The following is a 19,037-nucleotide window of genomic DNA, read 5'->3' on the forward strand; positions in this document are numbered from 1 at the left end:
TTGTAATTAATTGTTCTAAAACAAAGCAATCAAACTATCCCATTACTTAATCCGTCTAAACTAACTCTGCACATATTTACCCTCATTCTCGTGGCATCGCATGAACTATTATATAACAAATAACAATATATAAACCGTCTTAAGCACACGTAACACAGTTCTAATATCGGTCAATAGAGACTCGACCCCTGTTAAACATGTCCTATTTCATAACGAGGAAATGCTGGTTTGTTTGAATAGTTCGATCCACTTTTATCAACGACTAGAATTCTAGAATCCAGCACGCTTAAAAGGTGCTCCACACTCGGCGATCCATACCAGATTGGCACGCGAACAATTGTTCTCATTACACGTCAATCTGGGATCAGAGCTGCGGTTATGATCAGAGGACGTTGATCAGGGAATTGGATAATTGTTCGGAACTTTTTGCCTTGAAACATGAAAGCAGCCGCTTTTAAAACCTTTTTTTACAAAATTTTATTTAAGTTGTTAGTATGTTGTATGTAAGTGTGGGTCAAATCTTGGAAACTACATTTAACCCACTTCCCGATTTTCGATTGAGCTGAAAATTTGCATACATAGGTAAGTCGGGTGACAATGCAATCTTATCGTGCTGTACTGCTGGGGGAGACGGGAGGTGGCCATTGGAACTCTGATGAAACATCACAAACTAATTGTGTTTCGAGTTTTAAGAATTGTCTCGATGAGTATTAATTGTCTGTGGTAAGAAAAGTACAGTCAGCGATAAAAGGTTGTACAGTCAGCATCAAAAGTAGCGGATGAAACAACGCGCCAAAAGTATCTGATATTCCGGATAACTTTTATCAAAAACAAAGTGTAACACCGGTTTCTATCTTGCCCGTTTCTGAAGAAAGTGGGTTCAATCAAAATCAATCTCGTAATACTGACAAAATAAATCCTTTCTTTTAAAAGAGTTGCATATTTCGTGTTTGATCAATCATATTGAAGCGAAAACAGTAGCCAACAAGAACATTTTTTTTTTTTAATATTTCACAGGTTTTAGGCGCTTAGCACACTGGATTCGATTCGCACGTAGCGTTGTCTTGCTGAAACATCGGAGCGACGTGCGATTCGAATCCAGTGTGCTAAATGCCTTTGAATAGTAACTTTTATTTGTTTGTTATTTTATATGTATTTACAAAAATTATGCGTCGTCGTTGTTATAATAATAAAAGTCGCATGGTTTTTAAGTTATCAGGACATAACCAAATTTACCTAAAATTAAACCACACAGTTTATCACATTTCAAAGATTATTTTAAATTTCATTCAATTATTTACACACACACGTACACGTGTGGGATATAGGCTCATCCTATTTAGTTTGGTACTCAACGCAACGGATACTACAATTGTTGATGTTAACATACTTAATTCTACCATAAATGACTAAGTTTACAAATAAATATTATAAGTAGTATGTTTAAAAGCGTGGGATATTGTCGTATTGACATTACATATGTCTTGCATAAAATCAACCGTGTTTGAAATTATACAGCCATACTTGTTTGAAAGCATTGCTAACAATCTGCCGTCTAATAGATACAATCAATGCTTTACATTGAAATTTCAATTGACCCTTATTTAAAGTAAGTGCTATGGAAAGGAAAGGTCAAATCGCATTGTGAATGAGAAAGTTAATCGTGGAAAGTGGGCGCGAGCGGATCTCGCCGAGCATGTGGCCGTTTCTAAAAACTATCACTGGGCCGTTTTTATGCAGCCCTGGTCATAGTTCATAATTTATTCCGCTTGCATGAACATATTGAACATATAAGACATAGGCTGAAGTTGGGCTACCAAACCTTATGTGGCTGAATAAGGTGTCAACATGCAGCGTAGCATTTCATCGTCACTCTCTTCCTCCTTTGATATTTTGAATACTGGCAACCAGTGGCTGTTTGTAAAAACTTCTACTGTGTACTATAAATAAATTAAACATTACAAAGTGCATACATACCGTTGTTATAGGTACATAAAAGTAATTAAACATATTTTCAAAGCTGTAGCCGCTGCTTATAAAAAATTTTTGTTAGTCTACTATAGTGTCCCACTGCTGGGCAAAGGCCTCTCCTCGTTTTCTCCACTTGACCCTGTCGTCGACATTTTCCCACCATTTTGTGTAGAAGTCGAAGAAGCGTCCAAGTCGTCCCGCCATCTCCTTTTCGGTCTGCCTGCAGCCTGCACTCCGTCCTGCACCGTCTATGGTGTTCCGTGGGTCCCACTCAGTAACCATTTTGGCCCACCTTTCCGGGTGCATGCAGCAGACATGTCCAGCCCAGTCCCACTTGATCTTGGTGGTCTTGACGCCTACATCTACAACTCGAGTTCTGGAGCGTAGTTCCGTGTTTCTGATTCGATCACTTCTACGAATACCTAATATACTATGCTCCATCGCTCGGTGGCAAACCTTGAGTTTCGACTTCAGAGCCTCAGCTAATGACCAAGTTTGAGCACCGTAGGTTAGGATAGGCAAGATGCACATGTCGAGAGTTTGCGCTTCAGACACAAAGGAAGGTCGCCCTTCATTAGCGCTTTCATGGACCAGAAGTTCTTCCAGACGTTCTCGATAAATATAAAAAAAATCGTTATAAATTATTGGGTTGTAAAATTGTAAATAGTGACTTTTAGCGAATAACGATATGTTAGGTATTTCATGTATTGCGCGGCCTAACTTTTTCCGTCCCAATAAGTCGATGCAACTTGGAATAGTTATGACGGACTCTTATTGCTATCACATGGAACATGGATATGATATTCTATAATCAGTAATCACAGAATGTGATTTCTCAAGTTTTCTATTGACCCACATGTAGAGAAGATTTGAAGGTGTTTCCTACAGGGCAATGTTAACGATATGACAAAGCAAACATCGCTGATTGGTATGACACAGCGTTTCGCATCTGTAACTGATATTCATTGTATATATAGATGTTTTTTTTTTTTTCAAATACCTTTAGAATTTGCAATATTACGGTTATGGTTTTTCTACTTTCAGATGAGCTTGTTGCTCATCTGACTCATCCATGTCACTAGTAGTCAGGTTGCAAAACTTGGATGTTGCCTTATAAATAAAACTGTATATGTATAATTTTGCCTATGTGACTATATCGCCATACGATTAAATAAATAAATGTCATTAGTATATTATGTATTTCCTTGCGTGTTCAGAGCTTCGTCTGTCTGAAAAGCTGATGCAGCTATCAATTTAACGAAAACGACTTATACCTAGCACACTAATCATTCAATTTCTCTAAACCATAACACAATTATATGTGTTGTTTTCAAGCAAAAGGTACCACATTGTCGCTTGCCATATTCATATAAAGATACAAGCAAATTCCTTATGTTAAACGACCAAGTGGTACCTTTTTCTTGAAAACGTCACATCTTCTGCATAGCAACACTTATTTAACAAGATACACCAATTCAACGCATCCATAGAGATTGTAACCTCGCCTGATGTAAAAGGTGGTTGCATAAAGTCAATTGTAAGACTCTCACTTACAGACGGACGTTACTGCAATAACTCTTCTTCGTGCATAATAGTACTTAGGAAACTTGAGACTTACAAACTAAAATTCCGATACAGCGATATTCCCTCTGCCTCGGAAGGTATTAAACATGTTAAATCTTTTTTTTTTTTTAATCTTTATTGCACAAAAGAAAACCTTATAGTACAAAAGGCGGACTTAATGCCATGAGGCATTCTCTACCAGTCAACCTTTAGGCAAAGCAGAGAGATTGTGGGCGGTGCTACTTTAACAACAAATCTTCCTTGGACCGGGCCGGGATTCCTGAATATTTAGTGCTCCATTAATCTTAGAGATGTCAGTTGTTTATGATTCGCCCTCAGTAGTTTAAGTGCGGATTTACATATTTTACAAAATTATGCAAAATGGAAGATTGGAAAATTCTAACTGTATTAATCAGGAATCAGGACGTAATCTAGTACACCTTAAACATCCTATTTATGAAAATGATTGACTGAATATTACAATATATTCTGATGGCACTTATTCAATTTTTCATTCTTTTATTTAGCCAGAACCGATAAATACTTGAGTTTCATATGTCGCAAATAACAATAATCGATATGACCGTGTGGTGATGTGAGGTGAATTATTTTAATTTTGTCATCACATAATTCGCGCGGATTGTTGTGCTTGAATACTGCCCTCCCAAATAATAAAAAACTAATATACATTATTATTCATATTTAGGACCTCTTATAAAGCCAGACTGTTGCCCCAATAGTTTCATATTCATATCAATTAAAAAATTAGGGACAGAGGTGCAGAGAGTTCGCGGGGGCCTACGCCCCACTGCCCTTGCCGCTGCGACCTGGGTCACATGCGCTAGTGACGCCCGCCGCGCCCTAAATGTACCACAATAAACTCTTTGTACTATATAAAGTACCTACTCGTGTTCACGCGAAGATGTCCGATAAAACGGCTAAGGGGTTGTTATTTATAACCGGTTAATTTCTGTTGAATCATGAAATTATAAATACCAAAAGATATCTAGGCCTTTGGAACAAGGAACGTATTTTAAAACCCTAAATATAGTTCCGAAAAAAGACCTAATTGCATACTAAATGTACAGTCAGTAAAGCTATTAGCTTAGCACCCCTGCATGCAAATGCTAAGCTAATAGTTTGGCTAACAAGGAAGGGTACCCAACTGTCCGACTCCGATTTGATTCATTTTGATATATGTTATAGAGTAGTCTAAAATAACGGACACGTATTTTTTTTAACTGCCCAAACTCAACCTATTGGGAGAAATTGTCCTCCAAAGTACTAAAAAGTTACTAAATCTTCTAACTCCTATAGAAAGTGATGCTCAAGCAACTTGCTAGTTAATGGCTTGTTTGAGTATATGTCTGAGAGCAGGAAAAAATAATGTACACGTGTTTTGTTATATCTGCTTAAACTCAAGTTTTCCTAAAAAAACACCCGTCTTTATGTGTAACTATAGTGATAAGATATTATAAAACTTCGAATGTCGATTTTTTAGGAAAAAATGAGGTTTAGCCGATATAACAAAACACGTGCTCATTATTTTTTGCTGCTTTCAAACATATACTCAAACCAGCCATTAACTAGAAGTGAGTTAAAAAGGGGTTGAAGGTGTGTCTCGCCAAATAAATCCTCACCAGTGAACGTTCGCTTGGCCTGGAAGGATGTTAAAATTATTGCCCATAATGTATTTATCAATAAAGAGGTTGCATTTTCATTTTCAAATGGGGCAAGAGTATTTAATTTATTTTCTGTGTTTATAAACTATACACTAAGTAGAAAACGTAATCTAAAAAATTGTTAGCACAGTCTGGTGAATCATACATAGCTTAATTTACAAGTTTGGTCTGGATTTATTTTGCGTACAATCAGCGGTCGCGTGCTTTGTGATTGGACACATGTGTATGAGTAAAAGTCCTCTACAATGCGTCCTATTTTTTGGAGTGCCTGCATGATTTTTCATAATGGAAACAAGGATTAAAATAATATTATTGATATTACATTTATGCGACTGCGAATATTATTCATTAATTACTTTCAAATTTAATATGAATACATTTTATGTTTACTTCAAAATTTAGTAAATTGACATTAAAACGCGTTTTATTTACCCAGAATACAGTCGTGAATTACTATGATTTCACTATAATTACATCACGCGGTGGTGCACGCACATAAATTTTACTGTGCTTACACTAGGATGGCCAGCACAAGAGAAACCAGAATAGATCTAACGTTGTGTCATTCAATGTTCTCGTAAATAACCAGTTAAATCCCGTGCCAAGTCGCGACTCCAGGTACCAAAACGAGGCTTATCTCACTCCAAAATTTACTTTGTACTGCTATAAGTACATGTGCTACCTTACTAGGTAGGTCTAATTTGTCGCGAAGGTAGGTAAGTACTGCGCAAGTTTGCCTATATAAAATGCATCGACAAGTAGATTATTTTTAGCTATATGCTCGTACTTATTTCAATTAAGTATTATTCTTATTTCAATCTACTTATTGTGTTGCCAAACATTTAATAGTTATTTGTTTTACAATGGGGCAAAGTTGTTGTTTAACCGCTCGTGCTAATATTGATACCCGAGCAAGCGAAAGATGCCAAAATGGAACCACGAGCGTAGCGAGTGGTTCGAGAAGTGGAATCTTGAGCGTTTCGAGAGTTTCAAGGCACTAGGATTAAACAAACTTTGCCTATAACAATGCGAGGAAAATACTAACTATGAAATACCAAAAAAATCAAACCTAATCAAATCCAACTGAGCGTAATAACAACTGTATCATTCAAAAACATCATTTAAAAGTCAATTCTACCAGCTAACGTAAGGAAACAACTCAAAATTTGCATGTGATTACTTTGCCCCACATGTGGATAAAATGAAACTTTCTTATTAGTTTTTGAACAATCAAGAGGGCCTTTACCGGTTGGTGTGGTGAAAAGTATTATTTTATATTTTTATTTTTGTTTTGTAGCACGTTGATAGTTTTAGTGTACGTGCATTTGTGCAACAACGACCAACTAGAATAGCTAGGCGTGAAAATCTTACTTGATCTGTATTAAAAATGCGGAATTATGATAAATTATAACAAATTGGTATCAGCAGGTGAAGCGGGAGGACTCCAAGGCTGAAGGGCGTTTTCTCCTTGCGAGGTTAACCCTGAAGGCTCGGACCAAGGTCGACTGCCTGAGACGTCACATAGGGAGACGATTCGTTCGACTCGATGACTTTGATGTACCCTCGTGGCGCAGCCGATGCACGCGTTATGACTGTGCAACGACTCCGTGGACAATTCCCTTAACTAATGAATAAAGGGCTGCATGTTTACTCATATCCGACCCATTGTTTACTAAAATATATGTAGCAAAAAGTTTGTGACACCAATGTACCTAAAGATCTCAAAAGGACTTTATATAAAGGCCCTCGTTTTTATTTGTCTTTGCTTACTTATAGTGTGTCATATTATGTTTCAAAAGCCTTTGCTGCACATGCGAATGTCATTATTGTTTGTTTACTTATTGAGATCTTTGCGTATTGCTGTTCGTGTATTGTACCTATGTTTATTTTGCAAACATACCTGCTTCAAACCTATATGTGCAATATGTATTGTGTAGTGTTTGCTGTCCACATATTAGATGCGTATGTAAGCCGGCAGCGTGGTAAGCGGGTTTCGACGAGTGGGGTGGCTCAAGGCTCTGCACGGGGGCAACAACTTCTCCCTTCGTGCACTGAACCAACCTGCAACTGAACGCGATGCGCGGTGTCGAACCGAAAATTATAATTCAATTTTACTGCATACACTGAATTGAACCAATAAGTTATCGACTTCGCTTTGTCACCATTTCTTAGATACATCATTATATAATCAATTAATTATTTCTTACCTATATATACAATAACCACTTAATTTAGCTCAAAACTTAGGTCAAAAATATCTACAGTCTACGCCTTTCTCTAAAAACTTTACATAGAGTCGTAATCTTATTCCTTGAGTCTATTTTTATCGGAAAGTCTGGATGATTTTAATCCTAAATCCCTAATAAATTAGACGGAAATGGGGTCAAGAGCATTTGGTAGTAAAACTGTAATGGTTTGTTGATCATAAACTTTCGAAACGCTCTAAAAGGAGAATTGACGACTGTCGCCTTACATTATCTTCCTATAAATTCGGAGGGGGGCGAAATTATGAAAATCGGTGACAATGAAGATGGTAACGGAAAAAGGGTCGGTGTTGCGCAGCTGTCCCGCGGGCGCCGGTCGTCGGGTGCTCCGCCCGCGCTAGAGCGCCTCCACTCTCCGCGCCAGAGGAGTCGCCTCCCCAGCCGCTCGCCACCGCCAGTCGCCCGTCAGTCGTCGAGCGCAACGCACATCTGTCACGCTGTCGCGCGCGACCTCCCAACCATGTGGTGAAGTGAAACTGTCAAACGTGATACAACTCGCAACTATAACATTTTATACTATCTTACTTTTTTTATTAACATTACCGTGGTGAATTGTGATCTCGAAGTGGTGCCACCGTTTTGGAAAATTGGATTATACGAACGAATAATGGCCTTAGCCAGGTGAGCTATTTTGGTTGGTGGAGTCAACGCGGAACTAGTTTTATTTGACCATGTTCGTCGAAGGACTTCGTCTTTTCGGTTGGCATAACATTTGATTCTGAACATTTCGCAAATACCTAGGTACGAATATATCATACAAAAGTTTGTGTATGTTCGTTGTTTTGATTTATTGTCTATTTGTGATGTTTATATTTATATTATAGAATGAGTACTTTTTGTGAATGATGGTGTGTTGATTTCATTTAGAACATTACAATGGGCGAAAGTTAGTGTGCCCCCGCACGCGTATTTAACTTTCCTTGTTGTGTAAGCTGAACTGACGATGACGGTAGAGGGAGCAGCTTAGAAATCGAGTCACTTTTACAAACAATTACCATTATCATCAGTTAAAGACAGACGTGATTAACATTTTAATGCGTTTTTAACTTGCCTGGCATTACTTAACTTGTTATTATTTTGATACGGCGTTGGTAGACGCTTATCTCTCCCCTGACATTCGCCCTCGTGTAACGACATCGACGTTTTCTCTTTATTCTTTAGCACCCTCGTTCGTCAAGGTAGGTAACCCTAAATAGCTTACCCCACTGTTACTTCGCCCACTTACATCTGATGTCGATGTTATGCTTATGTTGAATTTATGACTTTGTTTGTTTATTTCTGACTTTGAAGTCATCCTTATCCAGGATTTTCACCAAACATGTGGAATTTCTTACTTGAACTTGTATCCGTTTTGATTTCAATGTCTGATATGTTAGTAAGAAAACCAAAACGTTTTTACGCTCTTGGCTCTCCAAAATGGTTTAATAAGAAGTAAGGACTCACAGATCCCTGAGCAGGTAGCTCCGGCCGGAAAACGCTCGTGCCCATGAGGCTTTTTTTAAGTTTTGTACCTTTTGCTTAAGGTTATTTCTTTTGTTGTTATTCACAACCTTCTGAATATCAAACTCAATGACTGTCGATTTTAAGAGGAAGCCATTCTTCGTATAAGTTACAGAAACACATTACAAATGCAGTTCTCTATACCTAAAGGAAAATTTTGCAAGCTTTCTTGCCCGCGGATGGGGATTCGCCTCCCAGGGGTCGTTAGCCTCACACAACACAACGGAAAGTGCAAGAAATATCGTTAAGTCGCGGGGGCTTCCGGCTCGATGCCCCAATGTCTGCAGCCCTGTACATTACGAGTATACCACGAAAGTACTTATTCACTAAAGATTCGATACAAATAGATGTACCTTATACATAGCGGATTGAATGTGTGTAAACAAGAGAAACGCTGCAATTTTATGATCTCCCCGCCTTGCAACTCTCGCCAAGATGAGTTCTAGCGACAGCTACTGAATTACACCACATTCTTTACAGATATCGCTTGTTTTACTTATCGACCTGTAACGCTTTTATTTATTTACTTACCTCATTAATTACGGATTAATACCAAACGAGCCTACTTTCTCAATAACAACAACTGATAAGTGTGAACTCATTTCACTGGAGTCTTCATGTAAATAAACATTACGGGGCGGCGTCCATTTGTATTGACTGACCCCAAAACCCTGCTACCTATCTTTATAGAATAAATACAATGAGAGCATCACTGTTGGAGCCATTCCTGTAAGAACATTTACTTACTAACTAGGTTAAGCGAGCAACCCCAAGCGCAGGCGGATTATAAAGCAGCATATTTTATGAGAACATTTCGCAAGAGTATAGAATATATCTGAGGGCAGTGCGAGTTTACAGAGCGAGAGATTGCGGCCAGTCTCGCCCGCGTTTTCTGCTCCTGGCCGATCATTCCCTTTGCTTATCGAATGGAATGCTGAGGCGAACCAGCCGGCCTAGCCAAGGTGACAATCCCTATCGCTACGACAACGAAACGCTTTGTGTCTCTCTATCACTCTTCCATATTTGTGTGACAGTGACAGTTGCGTTTCAATCGCTATTACGGAGCGTAAGCGATTTACATGTTGGCTACGCGGCCACTGCAGCATTCAACTGCAGAACTAAAGAGCGTACTTATACTGGTGAGACTGAACGTTCCAATCGGTGTGCAACTGAAATAACACCCCTGTTCGCTGACAGCGGAATGCGATAACTAAACTGGGCTTTGGCGCCGTGGCATTTTGTCTAAGATAACTCCCGGTTAAACAGAACTGTCCGTTACATTTACTGAAATAATAAATGGCAAATCGTAAAGAATGTCGTCAATTAATGATAAACGTGTTCTGCTACTGGCCATAATCCAAGATCTAATTGTGTCATAAATGTACTAATGTCTTCAATTAGTACAAAGTGGACATGTTATAATGATTTAACAATATAAGTTGATGTTTACTTAACTCATTGTTAAGTCCACATTTCTACAGTATCTATAGGTATTTAGTTATTTTCTTATGTTAATAAGGTACCCATATCACTGTATTCATAATATTGAGCCCACAGACATCTTAAGCGAAAAAAACAACGTTACCGATGTGTAAGTTTATTTATATCGCGGTTGCGTTTTTATTTTACAAAACGCTTGTCGCGTGTCCAATCGAAATACTCCCACACTCGCTCCGACGAGAGTTCAATATTAACTTGGAAAATAGAACAAGCCGATGCGGCCAACGCAGCTTCACCAAATACCACCTTATGCCTCCTCCATAAAATACAGCTTACACTGCATCTATCTCTGAAAACAATTCGAAAGTACTCCGTACAACTTAACGTCCTTAAGATTATACCAATTGTTAATAACTTGCACTGTTATTTGTTAGTGTCAATGCAAGATATCTAAGGCGCGCTGAAATGTGCTAGCGTAATTGGTTCATGTTTACTTCCAGCAGTGGCTTTATTATATCGTTTTATATGCCTAATCTTGCAAGGCCAAGGCTATTTAAAAACTCGTAGCTTCTTGTGTATTTAAGCCGGCGATACACTACCGGGACTGATTAAATAATGACGCAAGCGTATTTTTCATGGCGGACGGTTATCACGCATTCTCTGAAACGTGCATACGTATAGCTGCTTATCGTGAATCGCTATAAGCTCCTCAAATAACCATTTGCGCATTGCCTTGTCGCATAACGTATGTACCTATACGTATTTGCGATAATAGGTAAGAACCCAGGATCACCCATAATGGGTGTAATCTGAATAAAAATTATTTTGTTTTCCTTGGGAGTAGCAAATTATTTGCACTATACGAACGTATAGTCACGTATAACTAACTCTACGAATGGAAAACACGCTCCTATTTCTTCTCGATGCAAAGCTAAGCCATCGCTCTGTGTGCTGATCTCGATTGTTGTTTCACCAATATCTATGCATCTTCGTACGGCTCGTTAAGCTTGGTCTCGACACCGTTTAGTCTATTCAGTAAATGCCATGGCTGTTTCGAGACACTTATTGTCATTCGAAAGAACTTCGTCGATGCACAAAGGCCAAGGCGATAGGTAATCAAGCGTTTTGTTGTAAATATGCGAAAACCCATAAAGTGAACCGCTATGTAACAACTACCCAAACTACTTTGGTTTTGAAAATCCTTATAGTCTAGACTACGTCATTATCAGTGATCGGAACTATGGGAGTAAAACTTTAACAAAACTTATCAAGCGGACGTAAAAAGAGTGCTTATAGCCTTAAAAATATTTGAATATCTATGAATGTAAATATTTTTATGGCTGTAAGTACTATACTATTCCTATCCCTATGGACATGAATATTTTTAGGGCTGTATGCACTATTTTATCTCCGCTTAACAAGTTTTGTTAAAGTTTTACTCCCATAGTTCCGATCACTGGTCATTATAATACATTATTACGTAGTTCTACATCTCGTCAGAGATGTTATTTACAACGCTTACACAACTCATCGCTCCGTACCAACCAGTGTAGTGCAATCTGCGTTTACAGAAAGTAGTTAGATCTATGAGATCAAGTTGTAGTATCAGACGAGCTCTTAGTTAAGACAATAGCTTGAGCACATCAGTTAGCGGGCAAGATAGCGGTCAAATCCTTGCTTGAATGTTGTGCGCAAGGTTTCTCTACGCAAAGAAAATCCGTACGCCGACACGCTTCTTTAACCATCTAGGAATGTCTTTTTCCAACCATTTTAGCCATTGTATGTAATACGAGGTATTTGTTGAAATAATGCATTTATTAAAAACACATTTGTGCATATTGCAGCGCATGCTGTACATTCGAGAGAACGTACGTGACCCGGTCTCGTCAGTTTCACCGGGCACTTTCAGCTTGGTAACGACGGCCGGGCCGCGGCGCGGCGTTGCGAGTGTTGCGACACTCCACCTCCTTTCCACTGAGGATCGTCGGTGTTAAGCCATCAAATTAGTCGCTACGTGCGCCATTCAAAATTTTAAAGACATGGCAAAGATTAATTTCTATTTTTGATGGTCGGTAATTTAGTAATATTGAAACTATGAATACACGCTATTTTGAAATGAAATGCTAAAAACGGTTTTCTTATATTATTTTGGGAGTTTAAGCGTACAATTCGATTCATAAGAACTAGCAGAAAGTTAATTGTGGGTAGGTTACTTGAGATTTATAGGTATAAATCTCAATATTTTCATAAGACGTTCAACTCCAGCTCTGTCAAATATCGTATTAGTGCAAGACCTCATAAACAGCATATAATAGAAATTATTCAATCGATAACAATTGCAGCAATTATAGTTGATTCCAAATCGGTCTCTGAAATAGCTTGTAAATAAATTCAACCTTCTAAAACACCATCCGCTAGGATTATGCATGTCATAGTTTTGTTAGCCTTTAGTGTCAATCTTGGATTGATTAGTACGTAAAGTTATCCGTGGCCGAGTTGTATCGTGGTCGTTACAATAGCGTGAGGCGTTAATTTGCCGAGGGAGCAATTCGGAACGGGGACATTGCGCGTACTCCAACGCTTCGCCGCCGGAGAGCGGTTGACCCATTTTGTGCGTAACACGGTATGGTACGAGGAATCGATGTTATAGCAGCCGAATCTCGAGGCCTCCACGGCGCTTCGCTGATCTGTGTCAGGGTCCTCCCCCGCGCGGTCCCTACGCCCTTTGCGCGCCCTCTTTACCTCCCGCCCGTATTCACCGAGGGTCGACTGACTCGTAAAACTCCAGTACTTATGCTTCCACCTTCCCTGATCTCATTTAATCATTCAATCTTACCTCGGTTCACTGTACCGGCTAGATTACTTTTATAGTTTTGTTGTTTACGAAAAAAATAACTAGAACTAACAGGTAACTGAACTTGATATTGTCTATAACCGTAAGTTGATCACCTGGTTAAAAACGGTAACAGAATTTTGTAACTTTTTGATTTATTGCTGTTATTATTGTAATACTAAATTTAATGGGTTTTAACTATCGAGTCTGGCCCCCACAACAAAGAAAAGTTGTCCACGCTTAAGGTCAATTCATTCACATTCAGAAGTTACTTTCAAGGGTTTTCATTTAGGTAAATCTAATGGGTGACCGCTTTTATTTCTATTGTTTTTCGTACAGTTTTTCGTCTTTTAATTAATTTCATCACAACGCGGGAAAATTAGCTCAATTAGTATGGTTATTCAGTCATCCGAACGAAAATTAACCGATGTGTGAAAGTTGTTGCATTACATCAATGAAAAATCATTCCGTAACTTTGTTTCACATGGTTAGTCTGACTTAACAAGCCAATACTTCCGCTGCCCAATCCGATTTTCACCTAACATTAGAAGGGTGGCGTGGTGGTCGAGCGAAGACCGACCTCCGCTTCGTCACCTTCGCGGCAGCCGGAGTCGGTGGCATTGTCGCCTCGACGCCAATAGGAAGCAACGCGGCCACAGATCGCTATTGGGCTTAAGGCCACTTTCAATGCACCATCTTTTACCTTGTGCCCCTTAGGCGCGCCGCATGACCCAAAACTGAGCGGCCGTAAACGCACGTGTGGCTTCACGAGTTGACGCCCACCGGCACTCGCCTAAACTTTAATCAAGCTTCATTCTACATCATTTCAAACACTTAAGCCCACTTTGCATGATGGCCAATGAAAACTCTTATCCGTGACATAATTCCTAATCTGCCATAGCATTCAAGCCACGATTAATACAGAAGTCAGCGTGCCCCAATTTCTTGAAATCATTTCAAACTATGAATCGACGCGTATGAATAACCTATTATTATCGCTCCCTGACAAACAATGATTAACGCATTGTTAAGATTTTGGAAAGTAGAACGGGGGCGTCAAATTCAAGGTTGCGGACATACATAACAGGACAATATTTATTTTATACCAATTTAACACTAAATTCAAATATTGAACTCCACCTTGAATACATACATCATAAATAACACAACCTCGTAAATGACATATGTTTTGCTCCATCCGACTACAGCCTGCAAAACTAAATAAATAGCAGACCTTTGTTTTACAAAGTAGTTCACGTTGGTAAAAATACAGTAACAACTCTTACAAAATTGGATAATAATATCATAGGTCATAGGTAAAACCAGAAATATAGAGTATAATTGCAGGGCAGGTACATTAATGATTAGAGTTAGTACATTACATTATATTAACACAGTTCGCATGCGAAGACCGAAAGTGTGTATTCGCCTCGTTGTGTGCGGCCTCAACCGAGTTTTGTCGATGCTTTCCCGACCGGCGAACCGGGTCGCGTGCTCGATGTCGCTGCTGACTCCGCTGCTGCGCTGGCGTCGTTAGGCTTACTACACACTTAGCGGGTCGACACATTCGGCGACGCACTAGCCCTAAATTGATTTAAGTCTACTGCCAAACCACCTTAGTCCGAATCAATTCTTACTTATAGGCGCCGACAGTACATGCACAATATTCGCGAGCGCATTAAGATGTGCCAGGGTCAACGGACAATCTAAATGAAATAACATACACCTACAATAAATCATCATAATTGAGCATCATGTTGCCTTTGAACAAATTGCATGTAGGTAAACCCCTCATTGATATATTGTATAAAAGCGACCTTAAACATGGAGTTACAATTACACTATTATTTACCGAGAATTTACGTTTTTAATTCAACAATATCAAAAGGGCATGTTTGTAAGGAAACAGACATTTAAGCGATACGGAACTCTGCAACCGTTGAAGAATTCAGCCAATAATGCTGGGCTGGGACATTACTGAATGACAAGAAGGTACTACTGTAATTGGAAATTCAAAGACTTATATAAAGATTTAATACTGCAATGATTTATCTACTACGACAGTAGCAGATTTGAATAGTTACTCCTTTTGTCTGAACTGCAAATCGGTATGACCTTTAGACAGTGTGACATAGAATTAAATATAATCGACAGTAATGACCCTCGCCAGTACTCCAGGAAGTAGGGTCATGCAAATTTATATTAGGTTGAAGTCAAGGTTTTGCCAATCGTTTTGGTCGTCCCTAGTTATTCATAGGGTAATAAAACTTGAGGCCGAAATGATTTGGCCTTATTCATTTCATTAACGAACGCCGCTAACATTGAGGATCACAAGCAGAAAAAGTATGCGTAGACTAGCGCACCTCACCTACTTGAATTTGCAGCAGTTGATATCTGTTTGCATATTAATAGCGAAACAATGTGGAACACGTTGCAGGGCCTCGGCGGCACAGTTTCTTGTTTGAGTTATAAATCAATCTGTCCCAGTTAGATTAGCGTTTCCACGCGCTGCTTCGATCGGTGTCTTTGCTTTCGAATAGGCCATTGCTTAATGTGATGCCGTTTGATGCAGTGTGGTGTAGTGTGTCCATAGATCACTTAACTAAAGGAGCATGAGTTCTCGCGGACAATGATATTGGGCGCTACGTTCATTTCATTTACGTTTACGATATGAATATTAATATACGTATAAAAATAAACACCTACTCGTATTAGCTATTTATGTTTATTACATAGGCGAAGGGTACCACTGAGTGGTGTAGCTCACGGCATACAATTTAATAAATAAAATAGCATAATACAGTGTCGTATGAGAGTGTTCGTGACCGTTTTATGATGCGGAGTCTTTGACAGGCAGTCTATGAGTCGCTTTCGTTGCGCCCACCTTGCCGTCACGTGCGTTTGGCCCACTGTTGCATAATCGTCTCGCAGCCGCTGACACTGCTCTTTGTATTTAAAACATGTTAAACAGGGACGGCACCGTATCCAATTTGTATCAGACATGACTAATCGTACTATTAGTTATGCCTTATGTAGTCATTTCCTAATTAAACTTGAGCAATGGAAATCAGTCATACAATTTGAAAAGCCCTAAGTTACATTACATTAGCATGGTTTATATCTACCAGAGACTGATGTCGGTTACGGTATAACGGTATGGTAGCGGTATAAAATTACGATACCGATGCATTATACCGGTTAGGCCGCGCGGCTCCGATATAAAGGTATCGCTACTGGAGATGCAACGAATATTCGGCCATTATTCGGTATTCGGCCACAATTTCACTATTCGGTCGAATACCGAATAGTGGCATAGTATTCGGCCGAATACCGAATAGTACATAAACACGTAGATAACGGCAAACGAGGGGTATAAAAAGTAACAAACTACAAGTCAGACTACCTTTATATTCATAGATAGTATGTATGTATATACTTTATTGTACATAGAAATAAAAACACGAAAAACACAGTTACAGAGTAAATTAAATACAACAAAGGCGAACTTATCCCTGTATGGGATCTCTTCCAGTTAACCTTTGAGGAAATGAGTAAAACAGAAGTAACGGTGAATGAATGACAAACACAAACAAAAGTGTACAATCACTGAAATTAATGAAATGCAAGTTTTGAATACACATTGATACAAATATATATAGATTGAAAAATAACCATAAAATAAACATAAATAAAAATACTTAAATAAATATTCAATAGATAGATAGTAATACAAAAAGATGAGAAAAATAATACAAAATATTTTTTTTACACTCACGACGAAATCTAACCCACCGCAATGTCGTGCAGAATAAGCGCAATTTCTATCAAAGACTGCCTACAGCGAGAAATAAGTTGCAACTTGCACAGCGCATGTAAGCGCGCGTTCGAATTTACTTCATTTTAGGTAAAACTTCTTGCCGATTATTCGGCTATTCGGACGATGGCTTCGCCGAATATTCGGTACTCGGCCAAGCCACTATTCGTTGCATCTCTAATCGCTACCATTTAAAAATAACGGTACTGACATTTTTTCCGGTATAGTATTAAATAAAATCAAAAGGGCTTACACGCATAGACAGCTTCATCCAATAGGAACCAAGATGACCTAAAGCGCGGGCGGCTTGGCAACGACGTCTAAGCTGATAGGGTACCTTTAGGAAAGCGGTTAAGGTACCCGAAAAAAGGCGGTTAAGGTAGCGAAATAAATTTATTCGGCTACCTCAATGGATCGGATTAAACCGGTATGACGTCATACCGTTATATAAAAAGGTATCGTTATTTTTCGGTAATGCAGTACGGACACCAGCAGGTGCGTTATATTTTTTCATTAAATAGTTGTTTTTTTTTTTGCTGAGACATCTTGAGCTGTGCGTGATGATAACCAGATGCTAGTGATTTATTGCAAGCTCTGCTACTTCCGACCTTACTCAAAAGATAACATTCGTATTCAAATTTGCTTTGTAGTTAACCTGTTTTGCTTTACAATCATCATATTGATATTATACTTCCGCGTAAAAAATATATAGAAGCCAAAATGTTTACAATATATTTTACAATCTCTACTCTAGCATAAGAAGATATTTTTATTCCATTTTCATACATTCCAACGGTCACACTTATTGCATAAAAAATGTGTGGGTGAAACATTTTAAGCGGGCAAGCGGATCGTATTCAGTTAGTGAATTGGTCCGTCCGTCCTCGGCCTCGCGTTTGCTTCCGCGTAGCAGCTTATCCTCGCTCCGAAGTGCCCATGATACACGAGTAGCTCGCTCCAACCTTGATCCTAGGCCTCCCCGCAACCTTCCCAGCCAGCCGTGTGCCGTCCTTTAATTATTGTAGTTAGGTACTTATTAACACATTATCAACCTTTTCGTTTCCTTTCTAGGTATAACCAACAAACTGGACGCTCAGCTTGGTTGAAGTACGTAAACGATTTCAGTTCTCTTATTTTAATTACAACTTAATCGCTTGCGAATTGATATCGAAGCCGGCGATCACTGCAGCTGCAGCGGTCGTGAAGCGAGGTCTCAGCGCTACACTTCAGCAACAACACTAGTATAACTTAACCCCGCGATCCGTAACAACTAAGCGTAACCAAGGGTCTCTATACTGATTTTACTGAGGCGATACGTCCGGTAAGCAATAACAGCCCAGAACACATAAATTCTTTTATACGCCATGATTTTCAGCGCAACTCGATACTGACATTGAGAGCCCTATTTCCTCTATGATTATAAAGTGAAAGTTACCAATTTATAACAATTATAACGCGTCACAATGGTATGCACACAATAAGCCAGGTTTCGCAAACAGCTTTACAACTAAGATCATACATGTCTCTGTTTCTGAGTTTTAACTTCTGTAATGGGATGTCCGTTTACATTTTGTCGTATTTAGGCAACAAATTTGCATTTACTAAACACTCAACCGTTTTAATAGGGATCAATAATTTATTTATCGGTTAGCTATCAAATAAGGAGTGGTTCAGAAAAAAAGTAGCAGCACATTATGTAAATTTTTCATTTTATTTAGTGATAATTTTTAAGTAGAGCATTTTTGTAGCAATCTGTACATACTATTCTATACAATTAAATACAGAGACAAACAGAGGTTAGATTGGAGAGACTTCCTGACTACTGAAGATGAACTCTAGTTTATTGGTATAATTTACTCGTAAAAGCATACAACTAGTTGTGAAAATTGAAATTCAAGTGTGGCATTGCGGAAAACGGCAGGTGAAGATTGTCAAATTGGGTTGTACAAAAAGTTAAGAAGTACCTACAT

At 38.8% G+C, this 19,037-nt stretch overlaps 1 protein-coding gene across 4 annotated transcripts in view; it reads left to right on the forward strand.

Annotated features, from left to right (window-relative positions):
• Positions 1-19,037, forward strand: part of LOC133520635 (protein roadkill) — a 69,094-nt gene that overhangs the window by 25,674 nt on the left and 24,383 nt on the right. The window contains exons 1-2 of one of the 4 annotated variants that reach the window (XM_061855170.1): positions 7,707-8,101; positions 18,139-18,174. The exons of 1 other annotated variant lie outside the window; for it this stretch is intronic. In XM_061855170.1, coding sequence (XP_061711154.1) covers positions 8,088-8,101; positions 18,139-18,174 — 50 coding nt within the window. In that variant the 5' untranslated portion in view covers positions 7,707-8,087. Of the gene's footprint in view, positions 1-7,706; positions 8,102-18,138; positions 18,175-19,037 lie in introns of those variants that run through there. 2 more of the 4 variants (XM_061855174.1, XM_061855171.1) reach the window with 2 other exon arrangements.

Source organism: Cydia pomonella, chromosome 8, assembly GCF_033807575.1.
Source record: "Cydia pomonella isolate Wapato2018A chromosome 8, ilCydPomo1, whole genome shotgun sequence".
NCBI classification, from domain to species: domain Eukaryota; kingdom Metazoa; phylum Arthropoda; class Insecta; order Lepidoptera; family Tortricidae; genus Cydia; species Cydia pomonella.